General features: G+C 49.2%; 1 protein-coding gene across 5 annotated transcripts in view; it reads right to left on the bottom strand.

Annotated features, from left to right (window-relative positions):
- Nucleotides 1–1,697: 1,697 nt before the first annotated feature.
- The window catches only part of TGM3 (transglutaminase 3), a 133,260-nt gene continuing 115,845 nt past the window's right edge, over nucleotides 1,698–19,112 (bottom strand). For 4 of the 5 annotated variants that reach the window (XM_063803237.1, XM_054674385.2, XM_016937320.4 and 1 more), the window contains 6 exons: nucleotides 16,844–16,947; nucleotides 14,427–14,672; nucleotides 10,532–10,840; nucleotides 7,567–7,724; nucleotides 2,887–3,020; nucleotides 1,791–2,443 (listed from right to left, as the gene is read on the bottom strand). In XM_063803237.1, coding sequence (XP_063659307.1) covers nucleotides 2,296–2,443; nucleotides 2,887–3,020; nucleotides 7,567–7,724; nucleotides 10,532–10,840; nucleotides 14,427–14,672; nucleotides 16,844–16,947 — 1,099 coding nt within the window. In that variant the 3' untranslated portion in view covers nucleotides 1,791–2,295. Of the gene's footprint in view, nucleotides 2,444–2,886; nucleotides 3,021–7,566; nucleotides 7,725–10,531; nucleotides 10,841–14,426; nucleotides 14,673–16,843; nucleotides 16,948–19,112 lie in introns of all 5 variants that reach the window. The other variant, XM_063803236.1, reaches the window with a different exon arrangement.

Genomic DNA, 19,112 nt, shown 5'->3' with positions numbered 1-19,112 from the left:
CTACTCATTTCTGATGGCCTTGGTGAATGGTGGGTGGGTCCCCTGGGCCCTCTGAGGGAACACAATCCTTTGGAAGATGTCTCCTGGCCCCTCATAATATGTCAACCCCAGCACGCGCCATTTCCCTGAGCCTTTTAATTCTTTCCTCTATCATGCAGCATAGGAATTCAGCCATGTCAACTGTACTTAGCATAAGTCATCACTTCTTCCAGATGTTTGGAGCCACTAAGCCAGTTTGCACCAGCTCTCAGGATCCTCACCTGGGTGTTAAATCTCGTATCACAAAAGAATGGCCCCAAGTCAATAAATTCTTCATTGTTTAGGCTCCTGTTACGGCTTCCTTGATTAAGCACCCTCAAATCCACTCCCAGAGTTCTCCCGTGATCCTGCTGTCACATGATCCTAGTTTTTTGGATCCTTTGGACTATAGTCCCTTTATTTCTTTATCACATATGGCACATCCCCAACTGAGTTATGCTGCAACTTAACATGACATCAGCCTGGAGGCCAAGAGAAGAGGCAGAAATAAATCCTGAGTAGGGCCCCTGCTGCAGGGGAGAGAATTCTTCAGTGTCTTCCCATATGGGATAGGAGGTGGGGAGAGAAGTTACTGGATCTTAATAGGAAGGAGGCCAGGCCTGTCTATGGGCTCTGAGGGTCCAGAGGAGTTTGGAAGTCAAAATGTTTGAGGGCATCCACCCAGATGTACCCAATCCATATTGCCTGGGATAATATGGGATGAGGATGGGTTCAAGGCAGCTGGATGGTAAGTGATTCAACCCCAAATCCCTAATTTACTGACTGCTTTTTTTTTAAGAGATGGGGTCTTACTGTGTCATTCAAGCTGAAGTACAGTGACACAATCATAGCTCACCGCAGCCTTGAACTCCTGGGCTCAGGCAACAAGCAGTACAGAAAGCCTGCATTTAAACACTGGCGACACAGAGACCATCATTGGCTGCATTACATCAGCACCAGTGATACAGACGACTGTCACTTTTCTTCTTCTCTCTCTGCTCCAACTCTGAGGGATCAAGCAACTCCCCAGTTCGGGGAAGGAAGGGAAGGAAGGTGAGAGATGGACAGTGCCTGCTCTGCAGGCGTGAGTAAGGCCTGCGCTGCACCCAGGGGAGAAGCTTTGAGCTGGATGTGAGGTTGAGGTTTCTATTTAGATTCTACTTGTCTCCTGAGTTCAGAAAATGAGGCAGAGTTGTCAAAATGGGATTAGTCAGCACAAGCGACAGGAAAGCTAATGGGATTTGCTTGAGGTTATTTTAAGGGACAAAGGCTGAGGAACCATCAGAGTGTGTATAAAGGCAGAGAAGGTTCAGGTTGAGTTAACAGCGCTGTGGCTGGCGGAAGCACGCATTTGCTCCTGGCCACAAGAGGAGCGTGGAGCCCCGTGTGAGCAGAGGCTGGGCCACCCCCGGAACCAGCTCTGCCAGAGGGTTCCAGCAAAAACTGTGAAGTCCCCTCTCACTCTGATGCATGTAGAGAGGCCTGAAAAGTTTGCCCAACCACACAGAGAATGTTTGAAGCCTTCTGTGACCAGGAGCTACCTCCCAAGGCAGCCTCATCTATTTTTGGACATCATGTTAGAAAGTTTTCCTAAACTGGCTTGAAATGTTTCCCTAGTTTTGCACCTATAGCCTTGCAGATCAAGCCCACTCCCTTTGGACATTGAAACACAGAGAACATGGCCTCCTCAAATTTATTCCCTGCTCCAGAAGGTCACGGCCACAGCCTCCTCTCTCCTTCACCATCTTAGGTGCAACAGCAGTCAGGTAGAGTCGGTGCTGTGTGATCGCACTTATTTAACATTTATTTTGAGTTAGGGTGTGAGTGCTGGGGCAGGTGGCTAACCATCCCCTGCCCTCTGTGGTGGCCTGAGAGAGAAGCAGGAATGCCCCGTGCAGGTTGGGGATCAGCAAACAGTCTAGACCAGCTTCTCTCCTGTATCCCGTTTGGAGAGTCCCTGGGTCAGGGGCCAGTCCATCCTGCAGCATTGAAGGGCGTGAGGAATGAGCAGGGCTGTGGGGCTCACAGAGCAGGCAGCCCTGGGGAGAAGCGGCCAGGGAATGTGCAAAAGTGATCAAGTCATAGGACAGGGTGGACCCAGCCCCAACCTGGGGGAGAGGAGAGGGGGATGTGCTGGAGCCTGGAGGTCCATGTCTGGCAGCCTTGGGAGATGGAGAGGGTTTCCCAGGCTGGACAGCATGGGCGGGGGGTTCATTCCACGGTGAGCTCTCCCTGCTCCGTGTTATCCAAGTTTGTACGGGAGGCCACCAGGGCCCTTCATTCGGCTACATCAATGGACAACATGGCCTTGATTGCAGGGAACTTGTTGCAGGAGAAGTCGGCGAGCAGTTGCTTGGTGCCACTCCGGGTGGGCAGGATATCAAAACGGACCCGGGACCGCTCCTTGGGCCCTAGGGTCGGCACGCTGATGCGGAGGGCACAGATCAGTGTTGATATGAGACACACAGACCTTGGGCTGGACGGGCCTCCTGTGACCTCCTGTCCTGTTCTGATGGAGGCTGGGCAAGGCCACTGCTTCTTTAGCTCCCTCTAGCTGTCTCTCTGGGTTACGGGGCCCCTCCAGCCCTGGAACACTTCAGCAGGGGAAGCAGGAGGGGGTCCCATGATCTCTCAAATATTCTAAGCCCTGAAGGCCAGCTCTTAGCTCTGGTGACCTGGACTTCTCAGGAGTTCAAGTTTGGTGAACCCCCAAACCAAATGCAAAAGCAGATTCTAGAGTTCCAAGACCCCCAAAAGAGTAAAGAACCCAAGGTCAGAGGGAGCTCTGTCTGTCCCACCCACAGGATCTGGAGGGCGCCCCCGCCCCGTCCCGCCCTCCCGCACCGGCCACTTAGGCCCAGGACTCACTCGATCTTCAGGTTACCCAACAGCAGGCCGCTTCCCTCCACCATCAGCACGCAGTCCCTCACCGGCTCATCCAGTGGATTGGAGAAGAGCATCTGCACGTTCACAGGCTTCCGCACACGAGCCTCGTTCAGCACCTACAGGGGAGAGGGGCTGCCGAGTCAGGACTCCAGCTGCTCAGCCCCTGCCTGCACCTTGGTGAGGGCTGGGCAGGGTGACTGAGTGAAGAGGGTGATGTCACTGAGGATGAAGAAGGGGAGACCATTTAGCCCTCCTAGGTGCCAGGCACATTGTGTCTGATGCCCCCTGCCCCCCAATACACAGGATGGTCCCAGGACATTATCCTGTGCTGTGGATGAGAACCTCAGCTTTGAGGGGGAAGGGGCCCCCTGCAGCAGCCAACAACACTGTTACTTCCCTGCCCCGACTCCAGTTCAGACCCTGCTTCCCAGGACAGCCCAACCCCACTGTGGGCTCTGTGAGGGTCAGGACATTTTTCATGCTGAATTTATTTTTTGCAAGGACAGGGTGTTGCTGTGTTGCCCAGGCTGGCCTCGAACTCCTGGCCTCAAGTGATCTTCCTGCCTTGGCCTCCCAAAGCACTGGGATTACAGATGTGAGTCACCGTGCCCAGCCACTTGCTGGATTTAATATTACTTTCCTTGGCTTTCCTGCTTATGGGTCCTGTTTCTTCCCTTAAAGCTTGAACCTCCGTCTCTGGGAGGCCCCACAGGTGTTGAAAAGGGCAGCCCCAGGCCCTACAGCTACTCACACCCTGGCTCACACTGTAGCTCCTTTAACTCTTTTTCCAGGGGTTGGGTCCCCCCAGCTCAACCCAGGCTACTCTCCTCTGCTGACACCCCAGTCTACCAATGTCCTTCTAAACTTCTAGAGCCCAGAGGTTCCCTGTGCACCATTTATAGTCTGAGCGGAGCTCTAATACCACACGGTCCTTGCTCAGGGATCAGAACAGGTGAAGGCTGGGTTTGGGGTCAGAAAAACAATTTGGACTATTTATTCAGACCAAAAGATGAAAGCTGTTGTGTTTCTGCCAAGAAACAGCCGTAATTCATTCTGGACAGACAAGTCATCTCTTTGCGCCTCAACTTCCTCATCTGGTAAAGAAGGAAAATCATCTCTTCCCTCCCAGAAGGGGTCAAATGAGATCAAGGATGGGGAAGAAAGCATTTTGGACATAGAAATGGACATTTTATGGCTATTGGATTTCTTCTTCTTTTGAAGATGACTGGAGGTTGCTGGGTTTTGTTGTTGTTGTTGTGTTTTGTTTTTCTTGTCACCAATCCTCAGAGCAACCATTTTACAGTGACAGAGCTGAGGTTCAGGCTGATTCAATAACCTGGAACATTCACACACAAGGAAACAGCAGAGCCCAGCTGGATCTAAAGCCTTTGCTGTTTCTGATAGGTCTGCAATACCTCCCAGTAATTTGTGAATAATTGAAGCATTTTAGACATCATGGTCTATATTTTCATTTCTTCCATGAAACTCATTTAAGTGTATGACATAATTTGAAGAGTGCAGCATAATTTTATGCTATTGGGTTATAAGAAAGCTATACAGATGTTGCCACATTTTTCATGGTGATATTTAATTTGAGATTTCCATGCTTTTTTTTTTCTTTTTTTAATGCCACTTACCACTCTCTCCTATTGACCCAACTCTGTAAATGTACCCAGAGGAAAGGATAAAAGCCACTAAAAACCTGAGTTTGCTTGTCACAGATGATGGATCAACTGGGAGGCCATCACCCTTTGGAAACAATGTTCAGATTGTTTTTGGCCTGGTTTTGTGGTCTAAGGTCCTCAGTGCTAATTGCCAGTCAGCACCAGGTTAGATAATGGGGTTTTACCCAAATTATTATCTTTTCATACAGATCACCTTCTCCAGTTTAAAAATCCGTGCCCTGCTCTGAGTGAGCTAGGCACTGATCCGTTCAATAGAGACAAGAATGTCTCGATTAGGTGAAGGCTTAGGTGGAGGAAAGAACGTGCCTCGAAGAAGGAAGATCAGGAGTCATTTAAAAAGACTAAATTTTTAAAAAGAGTCAGTGATAGCACATTTCTAGCCTTATATATTCTGATTTCCTTTCTAAAGATATTGTAGTATCTTAAAGATAAGTAGACTTGCCATGGAAATCTGGAAGATGTATAGCAAAAGTGTTGAATAAAAGATAATGCTGGAAGAAGGTTTGAGGACATTGGATAAGGGAATATAATGGGGAATACACTGGGGAAAAACACTAATTTTTTTTTTTTTTTTTGACAGAGTCTCACTCTGTCAGCCAGGCTGGAGTGCAGTCTTGGCTCACTGCAACCTCTGCCTCTCGGGTTCAAGCAATTCTCCTGCCTCAGCCTCCCAAGTAGCTGGGATTATAGGTGCCTGCCACCATGCCTGGCTAATTTTTTATATTTTTAGTAGAGACGGGGTTTCACCATGTTGGCCAGGCTGGTCTCGACCTCCTGACCTCAGGTGCTCCACCCGCCTCAGCTTCCCAATGTGCTGGGATTACAAGAGTGAGCCACTGCGCCTGGCCAAAAACTAACTTCTTTTAAACACTGATCACTTTAGTACAGAATGTTTTCATAACTGAACTGGCAGCCACCCTGTATCATTTTCTAGCCTCAGGAGTTGGAATGGGCACTCTGCTGTCCACCATGTCTAGAGAGATGGGGAGTGTTTCTCAGAAATGTCTTGTGAAGCAGGAGAGGCTGTCACATGCAGGGCACAAGCCTGGACTGACTTTCCTGTGCAGGGAAGAATGCAAGTCCAGAGCCAAGGGGATCTGTTCCAGTCCTGCCCCGAGGAAGGGGCTATTTCTCTTTTACAAATAGTGGCTATCCACTAAGACATTGTGCTAAGGGAGACAGTGATGAACTCAGAACAGAGGTAATGCCTGCCCTCATGGAGTTTACGGTTGGGTAGGGATTCACAACCAAATAATTGCACAAAGAAAGATAATATTCCAGCTGGGACAAATGCCTTGAAGGAAAAGGACAGAATGTTCTGAGGGTGTATAATTGAGATGAATTTGGGAGCCTAATTTGGGAGCTCAGGAAACGCTTCCCTGAGGAAATGACACTCTGCAAGGGAAGTAATTTATTGTCCCAGTGACAGAGTTGGAGCAACTGAGACTCAGATTAAGGGACCTGCTCAGTGTCACCACTGATCAATGGAGGGGTTTAGATACAATACCAGATCCGTTTGGTTACATGGCCCAAGGCCTGAACGACTGCCCGTCTCAGCCCCCAGACTGGCTGCCCAGTCACTGGCTCTCTAGCCCCTAAGGTAGGGGACCAACTCCCCCATCCTGAGGCACAGTCCAAACTAACCAGGACAGTAAAAGGGTGCAATTGCAGGCCAGCTGTGTGGGAGAACCAGGCCCCGCATCAGAGCCAGCATCCTAGATCCTCCTGCCCTTTCTGAGGTCAGGAACGCCTGCAGCCAGCTTACAGCTTAAGGAGGGGCGGGCCAGGGCAGCCATGATTATCTGGCTCTTCCTGGTTTCTGGGGCTTGGGAAGCCTGTGGCATTGTGATTGTACAGGGAAAGGCAATTTCTATCTAGACAGCTGCGGCAGACGGTGGGTACAGCAGATGAGAGAGGGCAGGGCCTGGCCCATGAGGCTCTTGATCGGGCCCCAAGGGAAAACCTCATGTTCTCTGTCCGTTTGTCTGCCTGTCCTTGTCCAGCCTTTTACCCTTGAGACCTATACTCCCTGGTTCCAGCACCCTTCACCCTGGGCTGTGGGGATCAGGCACAGGGGCTACAGGGTGAGGGACAGGCTTGGAGTCCGCACAGGTGCTCCTACCAGTGCTGAGGAAGACAGAGTGGCACGAGGGGCCTCCCACAGACCTGCAAGCCCCACCTTCCTGGGCTCCTGAGAAGGAGCCTCGGGGTGAATGCTGCAAAGTAAAGGAAGCCCTATGAGCAGAGAAAGAGGGGTCTTTGTTCTCAGCCACTTTGAAGATGCTGTTGCTGGCTGGTGATGTACCAGGACGCCTTGGAGGGGCATGGGCTGGGAGTCCCAGGTTCTGAGGCCTAGCCTTGACTCTGGCGGTGGCCAGCTGTTCCCTTCTCTCTGGGCCTTGGTTTACTTGTGTGAAATGAGAGTATAGGAGCATGTGACTAGGCTCCTAAGAGTCCACGATTCTGTAACTCCAGGGTCTAGACAGGGGAGAGATGCTGTGGGTCAGGCCTGTTTCTGATCTGTCCATGACAGAGGGCTGGGCTGTGGCCCTGGCACATCAGCTGGCTGTGTGTGAGACCCACACCTGTGCCTGTCTGTGATTCTCAAGCCTGGCATGGCCCAGAACACAGCAGATGCTCAGTAGCTGAGTGAGAAGGGAATGAGCTGAAAAGAGTCCCTCCAGGCCCCTCCTCAGCTGATGCCCCCAGTGGTTCTGAACTAGAATCTGAGAAGCAGCCAGGCAAATGCACGCGTTTATCTCACCAGACAGGGAGCAGGAACACGGGCCTGAGTGGGAGCTCTTGGCTATTTGGCAGAGGCTGGACCGAAGCTGGGCCCAGTTCTCTGCCCCTCCCAGCAAGAAAAAACTCTCCTTTGCCGTCTGGGAGAGCTGTGGCTCACACGGAGAGTGGGGCTCCTGGGAGCTGGGCTGGCTGGGGGCAGAACCCCTTCCCACAGGATGGGGAACCCCATTACCTCCAGGGTCAAGGTGGGGTTGTCCAGGATGACGTCCCGCTCCACCACCACCTCAGACTCATCTGGGACCTTGCACACCGCTGTGATCCGGATCATGTTGTCTGACTTCAGGTACTTCTCATACTGAGCGTACGAGATCTTTATGGGATGCTCTGCCTCTGGAAGGAGAAGCCAGGGGATCCGAGTGAGGGGGAGTGGGGATGGCTTCTGAACCTTCCTCAGAACAGATGCCAAGCCAAGGCAGGGTGAGCTGGTGGGAGGATCTGCAGCCCCGGGCTTGACTGAGCCCTCCTTGGGCCAGGTCCTGTGGGAAGCATCCCCCGGTCAGGGTGGGCTCCAGAGCAGGGGGCAAGGAGGCCCCAGGACTCTGTCTGGCTGGGCAGATTCCCAGGAGGATGGGCTCACAGGGGCTAAAGATACCGCTGCTTCCTCCCCACTCCGAAAAATGTTGGAGGGCAAGTGTCCTTTTTTTTAAATTTTTAAAATTATTTGTAGAGATGGGGTCTCTCTATGTTGTCCAGGCTGGTCTCAAACTCCTGGACTCAAGTGATCCTCCCACCTTGGCCTCCCAAAGTGTTGGGATTACAGGCGTGAGCACTGCTCCCAGCCACAAGTGTCCTTCTGAGGGGCAGTGGAAGAATACAAATGCCACCTGATTGCCAACAACAGTAGCAATCATGACAGTAACACAATAATAGGTAGGAAGGGAAGCCAGGGTATTGGCTAAACAAACGCTTAGGATCCTCCCCGTCATCTAATAGCCTGGGGTTCTACTGCCACAGCATCCCTTTCATTCCTCTGGTCTGGTCTCTAGTTCTTCTAAATCATCCACACACCAGCCAGACAAAGCTTTGGGAAGCTGTTTTTCGTTTTGTTCTGTTTTGTTTTCTAAATCACTCTTCTTCTGTGTCACATGTCACTTCAAAAATCTTCCGTGGCTCCTCATTGCCTTAGATAAAGTTCAGACCCCTCAACCTGGCCCTGCATCACCTGTCCCTTAAAAGAACCTTCCACACTTCTTGTTCTGCAGACAAAACAGGCACCTTTTCGCCCCCATATTTTGACTCACATGGTTCCCCCAGATGGAAATGCCTCCCCTGGCTTCTCTCCATGCATCCGGCTCCTTCCCCACGCTTTAAGTCCTCTCTTCTGACCCTGTGGGTCGCGGGGCCCTTTCCCTACCCTGATGGGCTTAGGTGCTCCCTTCCCTCAGGCTATCATGCTGGGTGGCCTGGGGGTGCCCCAGCACCCACAGTATTACATACTCTTGTAGGTAAGACTGTGAGGAGGAAGCTGCCTCTGCTTTTAGCACTGAAGGAATTTGCCATCCCTGCCCCACATGTGGAGAGGACAGGCCCTTGCATCAGCTGGTCCAACCCTCACCGTCAGTGACCTCCAAGGTTCAGAAAGGGAGGGAGACTTAACCAGGGTCATCTAGCAACTACTTGGCAGACGACCAGACTCTAAGACCACTACACCTGCCTTCTCTTTCTTTTCCATTCCATTCTGCAAAACGGTTTGTTTGTTTTTTTTTTTAACTATTTCCATCCTGTGAATTTTTTTTGATTTCCAAAATTAGCTCTTTTGGCCAGGCATGGTGGCTTATGCCTGTAATCCCAGCACTTTGGGAAGCCAAGGCGGGAAAATTGCTTGAGGCCAGGAGTTTGAGACTAGCCTGGGCAACACAGTGAGACCCTATCTCTACAAAAAACTTTAAAAGTTAGCTGGGCATAATGGCATGCCTGTAGTCCTAGTTACTTGGGACTACAGCTACTTGGGAGGCTGAGGCAGGAGGATTGCTTGAGCCCAGAGTTTGAGGCTGCAGTGAGCTATGATCACTTCAGCCTGGCAGACAGAGCAAGATCCTGTCTAAAAACAAAACAAATAAAAACAAACAAACAAACAAACAAAGCCCTTTCTTTGAGTTTCTAAGGTCAATAACAGCCAGGCAGTTGCTTCTGATATTGGAAAGATTTCTGCTAAAATTCTGCCAGAAGACGGATTGCTAGGGGATGCTGCTTTCTGACACGTGTGACACCTCTCAGTTTCTCTGGAGACAGAATTCTTTCAAGATGGGCAGTATAATTAATCAGTTTCTATTAGTTCCTTATGTGAAGCAAATAACCACCCTGCCCTGTTAATCCGGCTTGTAAGTCCAAACTTTTCATCACAGCTTGAAGGATTTTACCAATGTGGGCACACCTGCATTCTAATCCTTCCACAGCACAACCTTTATCTGCTCCACCTTGTTCCCTTCCCATCCCTGCTACCCAAGGGCAAGGAGTCACTGTTCCTCCCAAACGCTCAGACTTCTAAGAAAACCTGTCACTGTTGTCAGGATTCCAGAAGGTCCACCCCCCGTGGCAGCTGTGGGAGGGCCGTAGGCCAAGGCTTAGGGTCCCGTGGTCATTGCCATCCTCCTGAGGTCAAATTTGAAAAGCGATTTGGTGTGGGAGTGGGGGTGAGGTGGGTAAAAACAATACAACGTAGAAAACAGGGGGTGGCTCTGGACTCATTATCAGGAAACCTAGGACCAAGACTCAGCACTGCCACTACTATCTATGATACTTTATCTCTGAAGCAAGTCACAAATCTCTCCCAGCCTCACTTTCTGCTTCTATAAGATGGATACTGAAAATCTGCCTTTTTTTAGACGGTCAAACTGTGTGAGGTGGTATATACTTGTAAGGGATATTGTGCCATAGCTATGAACTGCCAAAGCCTCCCTCCTTCCTCCCTTGGGGCGTAAAAGGATTTTGGTTGGCACCACCCTGACATTTGGTTGGCATCACTCTGTTCATAGAGACAGCAACTTCCAAAGCATTAATACATGGCTTAACCACAGGGGCCGCTGGCTGCTCCATTCTTAGCTGACTAACCTGGAGCCCAGCAGACACCCTGCAGCCCCAGAAGGCCATTGGCTACCTCGGATTCGTGGATCTCCTCCAAGTGCGGGATGCGTTACCTTCCTCAGGGTCCAGGGACATTGTGGCAGAGTCCTTCCACACTTCATGTACAAGCGTGCCGTTGTAGATGATGGTCCAGGCTGTCATGTTCACTGTCACTGTCTTCGTATCCCTGCTCAGGTTTTTGAGCAGTAGGACCAGGCTGACTTCTTTGCCTACTGCCAGCATGCCAGCGACCTTCAGCTTCCCGATGATGCTGGGCTCCTGTTCCTCCGTTTCCAAACCCATTGAAGACGTCGCGCCAAATGACGCGTTGGGTTTAAGTTTCCCCAAAGCCTTTTGGAACACTTGTCTTTCCTGGTCAGAGCCTGTGTGGTGGGAAAAGACAGAAACATGCCAGGGATGTGATGGCAACCTGGGCAAAGGACAGTACCCTGCCTGGACAGGTGGCCTAGGACTGGTGCTGGCTCCATTGCTGCCCTAGCAGGCATTCGACTTTCGCAGGTCTCCAGCTCGCCTGTCTTAACCGGAGACTCACAGACCAGTTGGTCTCTGGTGCTTTTCTAATCAGCTCTAAATTTCCCAAAATCTGTAGAAAAGCTTTATCAGCACCTGCACACAATTACTATGTGGTTTGATCATTTGCTTGCGTTAATTAGGTTAGATTCCATTTTTTTCTGATAAAATGTCTTTTGTGAGACTTAAAAAACAGATAATTTCAAAATAAATCATAAGAACTGAGCTGAAAAAGATTAGAATACATTCATAAGCCAAATAACAAGGTGATGATTTAGAACTGACTTAATTAAAAAAATTTTTTTGGTAAACCATGTTCTTCTGCCTTGTTTCTAAAGGTGCTTTGAGAGTCAAGGAGTGACATTTTGATCTGTGCCGGTTGACAAGGACTTCCCATGGTCGGTATGGTTCCAAGTTATGACTAGTTGAAATTGTCCAGAGACTTCAGTTTTCAAAACTGCAAAGGCTGGATAAAAAGATGGGTTTTCTGACTCTGACTCAGGCTATGGGCGCTGCTGAGTGTGATGGCGTAAGTAGCCCACAGAGAATGACAGGGATGTACCTGAAAATGGCTCTCAGGGCACACAGACCTGAGTAACCGACTGCAAGCCTCTGAGCCAGGGCTGACTGAGCAGTTCACAAAAGGCTTGACCTGAAGATAGATCTAGGAGAAGGTGTTGACCTTCCAGGAACACAGGTACACAAGGAAGAGTGACCATGTTGACGTCTGCAGACCACACTTACATTCTCCCACCTCCCCCAACAACCTGTGAAATGCTTAAGGCACTGGATGACTTTCTTTTCTTTTTTTCTTTTTTTCTCTCTCTCTTTTTTTTTTTTTTGTGGCAGGGTCTCACTCTGTCACCCAAGCTGGAGTGCAGTGGCATGATCTCAACTCACTGCAACATCCACCTCCTGGGTTCAAGAGGTTCTCCTGCTTCAGCCTCCCGAGTAGCTGGGATTACAGGTGCCCGCCACCAAGCCCAGCTAATTTTTGCCTTTTTGGTAGAGACAGGGTTTCACCATGTTGGCCAGGCTGTTCTCAAACTCCTGACCTCAGGTGATCCGCTCACCTTGGCCTCTCAAAGTGCTGGGATTACAGGCATGAGCCACTGCACCTGGCCCAGATGACTTATTGTAAGCATTTTACGATACAGCAAGCCCCTTCCCATAAATTACATGTGATTTGCAGAGACTTCAGAGGCCAACTCGTCCATGCCTATCAAGTTAAGGCCCTAAGAAGAGACACAACTTGTCCAGACCACTCTGAGATGGACTGGGCCAGTCACCTGCAGAGGCAGAGAGGGGGCCAGTTCCCTGGTGTCTGGAACCCTGGTCTAGGTTTCCTCCCACGCACCCTGCTAAAAAGGAGGCAGGCAGCCAGATTACCTAGGCTGGTAGTTCCTGGTGGGCTGGGTTCCTTCTGATGCCTTCCCATCCTCTAGTCCAGCTGTAAGTTCAACCCAGAGCTGAAGGCAGTGCACGGATCTGAGCCTTCTGTGCCTGGGACCTTGAAGCTGGTGTGTTTGCACAATGAGGCTCGGAGCCTTGATGCCTATATAGGTCACCTGCTGGGTTTACTCAAGACTAAGCTTCCTCCTGCTGTTTTCTCCCTTTGCTGTTGCTATTGCATCAATACTTAGCAACCTATTTTATGAGCTTTTCCTCCCTGGGGCCCTCAGAGAGAAGCTAGAGTCATTAGGTAAGAAGATCTGGGCAACATCAGGCAGGGTGATCTGTCCTGTCGCGTAAGGGCTGGGGCATTGCTAGGAGTCCTTCAGGGACCCCCTCCCCCACCCCCACAATGGACCTGCCCATTCTCCATTGTTTAGGAGGTTTGGCTGAGACAGCTAGAGATCAAGGTGTGGGGTAAGGTAAGGAACCCCACAGGATCGTACAGTTATGTAAGCAGCGCCTGCAAAATAGTCACCTTGGGAAATCACCACTGCTATTTATCAAGTCTTGACTATATGCCAGGCATTGCACTTGGCACTTTGTATCTTAGCTCATTTAAATCCCGCTGAAGACAGGCATCGCTCTTCTCATTCTTCGGGTGAGGAAGCGAGGGCTCAGAGATCAGAGGAAACTTGCTCGAGGTCACACAATTATGGCTGGTAGGGCTAGAGTTCACCTTCCGCCCCCGAGTTTTTGCTCCCTGGCCCCCTATGCTTGCTTCTACGTCATAACATTGTTGAAAATACTTGTCCTACATCCCCACACCTCCAGCCCATCTACAGTGTCCTCTGTTGCATCCCCAAGGCCCAGCATGAAGCAGGCACTCAGTATGGGGCTCAGAATATGTTTATTGACTGAGCAAAGGTCTATCTGAGCTCAGTCCTGGGAATGACCTGCAGAGGAAGACTAGGGCCAAACTGAGGCCACCAATCTCATAACCCTAAAATTGTGCCTCCAAATGTTCACAAATATCAGCACCTGGGGGGGCACCCACTTGGACTTGAAGTCAGACTCCATCACCTGCGCTCAGCTTTCCTTTTTTGTAAACTCGGCCAACACCAATAGCCAACCATCACTTAGAGATTCAGGGCTTACTTTGGGGGTACCGTGTGCACCTTTATGAGGATGCTTTTCTTGACCCCTCAGAACCAACTGTGAAGATCAATGGAATGAGCAATTTCAAAGCATTTTAGAAAGTGTGAAATGTTGACCCCATTTAGGAGTGACTGTGGCCTGCAAGAGCAAGCACTAAATTACTTTTGGCTGTTTCTAAAAATGAACTTTGTCTTCAAATGCAGAACTTTTATCATCATTGAGAATGCTCCAAGAGGTGCGCTGCTGGTTTCAAAAGAAACTCTGGGCAGTGAATGTAATTGAGTCGAGGCAGCCTTGCAGCAACTGGCCTTCCAAGGTGACTTTAGGGGGACAAGCAATGTAGCATGCCTGAGATTTCAGGAGCTCAGGCATTCACACCATGTAATCACACCTCATCTGGCTTCTTGGGAGACCTCCAAATGTGCACAGTGCAAGCTCAAGTCTCTGGGTTTCTTTGTCCCTTTCTTTGTTCAGATGGTTTTCTCCCCGAGTTTCTCAGAGGCTAAGGGAGCAGACTGATGGAGAAATCTCTCCCAAAGCCCTTGGGGGCCTTTCATGGGGGCCATGTCTCTCCCTATGATGTTCAGTCACGGTGCTGTCACCCTAGCTGTGTAGTTGAGACAGGGACACAGCTGGAGATGGGCTGGGTTGACAGCCACCTGTGCCCTGCAGCAAACTTCCACTGGCACAACAGCTGCCCATGATGGTTTTGTTCCCTCCAGAAACAGTCCTGGGAGGTGGGTGTTAGGTGCTAGGGAGCAATCGTATCATTCAGGCAGAACTGGCTGCCAGTGCGGGGGAGGTGAGGACTTTTCTCCTCTCCAGCCTCAGAGCCATCCTCCCACAACAGAACCTCTCATGGCACTGCCCCGCCAGCGTCCCTCCTACCTTCTGGGTACTTGTACTTGTCCGTGACGTCCATGCGAGCATTGCTGCCCACCGCCTTGGTGCTGATGTACCTGCCAATGGTGTGACTGTTCACGGAATTCTTCCACTGTTTGCCAGTGGTGTTATTGTACAGCCAGGTGATGCGGTCGGCATTAACCTCCGCGAAGATAAAGGGCATGTCGAAGTTCAGCTGCACATCACCCTCTCGAACACCAATGACCGAAGCAGGGCCGCACTGGAACACCCCTGGAGGCCAAGATGCAGAGGCTGGATATATGCCAAGGCCACAGCCTGCCCAGTGCCCGATTCCCCAGGGCCTTCCAGGACCACTGCAAACCCCTGCCTCTGCCCCGCCCAAATTCCTTCACCCCTGACTGTGTGTCCCACTCATTTGGCATTCCGCAGAGACCCTCCTGGGCTATGATTCTCTTGCTGGTCGAACTCAACCTCTACATAAGACTACACAATTCCGCATTCCGGGTGCCTAATCCATGCTGACCCACTGTCCTTGGTCTGTTTCCTAAAGAGGAAAGTCTTGCTTTCTCGTGCTCAGGGTGGCTGCCTCTTTTCTACCTCTGCAAATCATTCTGGCCTAGAAGCTCATCACCTTCCTATTCCAGGAAGACTTCCCTGAACAGGCAGCCTGCAGGGACCTCTTGTTCCTCTGAGCTCCCAAGCCTGACCATTTCTTCCCTCTTCTTAGCACTCAGCATAGGAAGCTTAGATAGATAGATAGATAGATAGATGTCAGTGACTTTCAACTTTTTTCACCACAACCCCTAGAAAGAAATACATTTGACATCTTGGCACACATATGATACAGAAACGAAAGTTTCACAGGACAATGGTCTTTAGTCTAACTATATCTTTTTTTTTTTTTTTTTTTTTTTGAGATGCAGTCTCGCTCTGTCGCCCAGTCTGGAGTGCAGTGGTGCAATCTCGACTCATTGCAAGCTCCGCCTCCCGGGTTCACGCCATTCTCCTGCCTCAGCCTCTCTCAGTAGCTGGGACTACAGGCGCCCGCCACCACGACCGGCTAATTTGTTTTTTGTAATTTTAGTAGAGACAGGGTTTCACCATGTTAGCCAGGATGGTCTCGATCTCCTGACCTCGTGATCCACCCACCTTGGCCTCCCAAAGTGCTGGGATTACAGGCGTGAGCCACTGCGCCCAGCCTAGTCTAACTATATCTAATGAGCCTTGATAGTTTATGTTCTTTTCCCTGCTTTCCGTTCCATTCCATTTCATTTTCTTTTCCTAAAATGATGGACACAGCCCACTAACTAGATTTTATAACCACTAATGGGTTGCAATGAAACTTTTGGAAAATTGTGGCCTAGCAAATGTCTCAGTTACTCCAAGCCCCCAAATCTAGTAACGTGCACTGATTCTGGTAGAGGAGCTAGGGGTTGGGGGTGCGGTAAGACTTAATTTTTATTGTTAGTCCTTTTAGAATAGTTTGAATTTTTTTCAACTACATGCACATATTACTTCATATATCACATTTTTTTTTTTTTTTTTTAGATGGAGTCTTGCTCTGTTTCCCAGGCCGGAGTGCCACGGCATGATCTCGGCTCACGGCTTTACCTCCGTTTCCTGAGTTCCAGCGATTCTCCCACCTCAGCCTCCCAAGTAGCTGGGATTAAGGCATGTACTATCATGCCCGACTAATTTTGTATTTTTACTAGAGACGGGGTTTCACCATGTTGGTCAGGCTGGTCTTGAACTCCTGATCTCAACTGATCCACCCTCCTTGGCCTCCCAAAGTGCTGAGATTACAGGTGTGAGCCACCACTCCCAGCCCCATAAATCACTTTTTAATGTTTCAAAGAACAACTGAAAATGAGGGTAACAGACAAGTCATGCTCTAGAGGTCAGAGAAGGGAAGAGGAAAGGCTCCAGGAGAGCCTGGGACCCAACCCCTGATGGGGCAGGAGACAGAGGGAGGCCAGAGGAGGAAGCAGAGGCCCGGGATAGGGATGGCAGAGGCAGCCTGCCTAAGGGGGAGCTTGGTGTGGCAGAGAGAGCTGCTGTGGGTGGTGATCAGTGGAGAATGTGTACTAAACCCCAAGGGCAACAGGGAACCACAAATTTTCTGTGCTGGGAAGGAGAGGCTGCTGCAGTTGGTGAAGGAAAATCATTACTGGCAGAGGAAGGCTGCTCTCTCTGCCCACCTGGCCTGTGCCAAGGCTCTGTGCAGCAACAGTGGCCATTGTGGGTGCAGGGCAGGCACTCATTTAAACAGCAGCCCGAGCCAAGCAAAATTAGCAGGGGAGATCTATTTTTAAACTATTTTTGTTTTAATCCCATCATGCATTCCAGAGGGAGAGGGCTTTGGAGTTACTTCCCTATGCTGCTGTCCATGGCTGTAAATAACTGTGAGGCTCATGGCTTAGAACCACACCCAGAGAAGTTACCTTGGCTTCTTTCCTGCGGGGTAGCATCCAACACCTGCCATCCACCGTATGAGGGGCCCAGGTCAGACCTCACAAACCAGCCTTCATTCCAGACATGGAAATTCCTGCAGATAGAACCAGAGACTGCAGCGCTTGCCCAAGACCACACAGCAGATGAGTGGCAAGACAGCACATCTTTGCCCCAACAGTGCAGCATGACAACATGCATCGAGTGAGTTTGCCCTGTGACAACGGTTATGCTAAGCCCTGGTGAGCATCGTCTCGTGGAAATCCTCACAGCACTGTGAAATAGGTACTATTTTTATGCCCGTTTTATAAAAAGGGAAACTTGGGCTCAGAGAAGTTAAGCATCTAACAATGGCAGGGTCAAAATGTGAACCCATGTATGCCTAACTCAAAAGTCAAAGCCTTGACCAGCATGCACCTTTCTAAGGAGCAGAACGAATCCAGATTGGAGCCAGCCACCCAGGGGCAAACCCACACAGCTTCCTCCCTCTGCCTGGCGGGGTAGGCTTCTGTGCTCGGTGTTGGCCGAAAATGAATGGGGTTGCTGCAGGAGTGGCTGACTTACCTAAGAGCCACACCGTCTCTTGACTGGGATCTGAACTGAAGAATGACACCTGCCAGTCCTCAAATGTTCTTTGTCTTGTGTCTCAATTTGTAAGCCTCAGTCACCACTCACCCCTCACCAGGCACAGCCAGGTAGCCAAGGTCTTACTCATTCTGTCCCCCAATTCTGCCCTCTTCTCTCCTCTCCACTCCCATGGAAACTACAGTCACACTGGTCTTGGCACTTTCCAGTTCAACATGAAGAAAATATAAGTTCGACATAAATCCAAGTTCTAGTCAACGTGGAAAAAAATATTTCTATACTCATGAGGTGGAAAAGATAGTTCTAAGCAGACCACCCATTTCAGAAAGCATAAAGGAAGAGACTCATATATTTGAGTATGTAAAAATATAGAAGTTACATGTAAACAAACAAAAAACCTGTAGTTCTGTTTCTGGTATGGAGGATAAGCTCAAAACAGATGAATCCTTTTGCATATAATGATAAACTGTGGGGAAAAAATGAAAAACTAGGAAAGACACCTGAGCATGATCAAAGCACTATGATTTTAGAGAGGAATCAGAACGTAGAGGAAGCTGCACTTTTATGAGTTTGCTCTAAGGAAAGGCCACAGTTGGGGTAAAGTACATGGAGCAAGAACTCGACAGGCAGCCCACAGCTTTCTGATCTGAGGAACCAGGAACAGAGCCTGAACCAACCTGGGTTGCTGGAGAGTGAGGGCGGAATTCTGAAAAGAGTCAAGGAAGCTGCCCAAACCTCTAGGTGACCCTCAATCATGCATGGATGAGGCAGACCATGAGCTGTTCGGCTGGAGATAGAAGCCCTGAACTGAGAGCAGAGCCACTGCCTACCGCAAGGGAGACAGTTTGCATGTTGAGTGACCCAAGATAGGCAGCTGAAACAAGAGAACAGAATTCAGACACATCCAGCGTCTGGGGTATGAGCCAAAATCACTCAACAAACAAAGAACCAGGAAAATGTGGTTTATCCTCAAGGGAAAAGATAATCCACAGAAACCCACCATAAAATAATCCAGATGTTGGAATTGTCAGACAAAGACTAAAGCAGCTACTAGAGCGAGGCTCAATGAAATAAAGGAAAATATGCTCATAACTAATGAAAAGAGATAAACTTTGGGCAGAGAAATAGAAAATATGAAAAAAAGAACCAAATGGAAAAATTTTAACTGGAAAAAGGACAAGTATCTGAAATTAAATGATAAATAAACTTAATAGCAGGATAGAGATGACAGAGGAAAGAGTCAATAAATTTGAAGAGAGATGACTAGAAATTATCCAATTTGAAGGCAAAGTGAGACAAATGATTGAAAAAATCAATAAAGCAGAGAAAATATATCCAACATACATGCTAGATAGAGATTTACTGTATCAATATAGTAAATTTGTACTTACAAATTGATAAGAGAAAGCATACTTTCCTCAAACTAAGTGATGAAAAAATACGAAATAGAAAAAGAAAAACATGCCCATAAATAGCAACGAGCAGGCAATTTTTATAAGAAATATAAATAACCACCAAACATATGAAAATAGTTTTAACCTCAGTACTATTAAAAGAAAATTAAAATGACAAAGAGATAACATGACAGAGATACATAGATGACACCTATTAGACTGACAGAGATTAAAGCATACGGTGATACTCATTGTGGTGCTCATTTCCAGGTGGGAAAACAAG

Source organism: Pan troglodytes, chromosome 21 (assembly GCF_028858775.2).
Source record: "Pan troglodytes isolate AG18354 chromosome 21, NHGRI_mPanTro3-v2.0_pri, whole genome shotgun sequence".
In the NCBI taxonomy this organism is placed as follows: domain Eukaryota; kingdom Metazoa; phylum Chordata; class Mammalia; order Primates; family Hominidae; genus Pan; species Pan troglodytes.
This window is presented reverse-complemented; position numbering and strand designations above follow the sequence as displayed.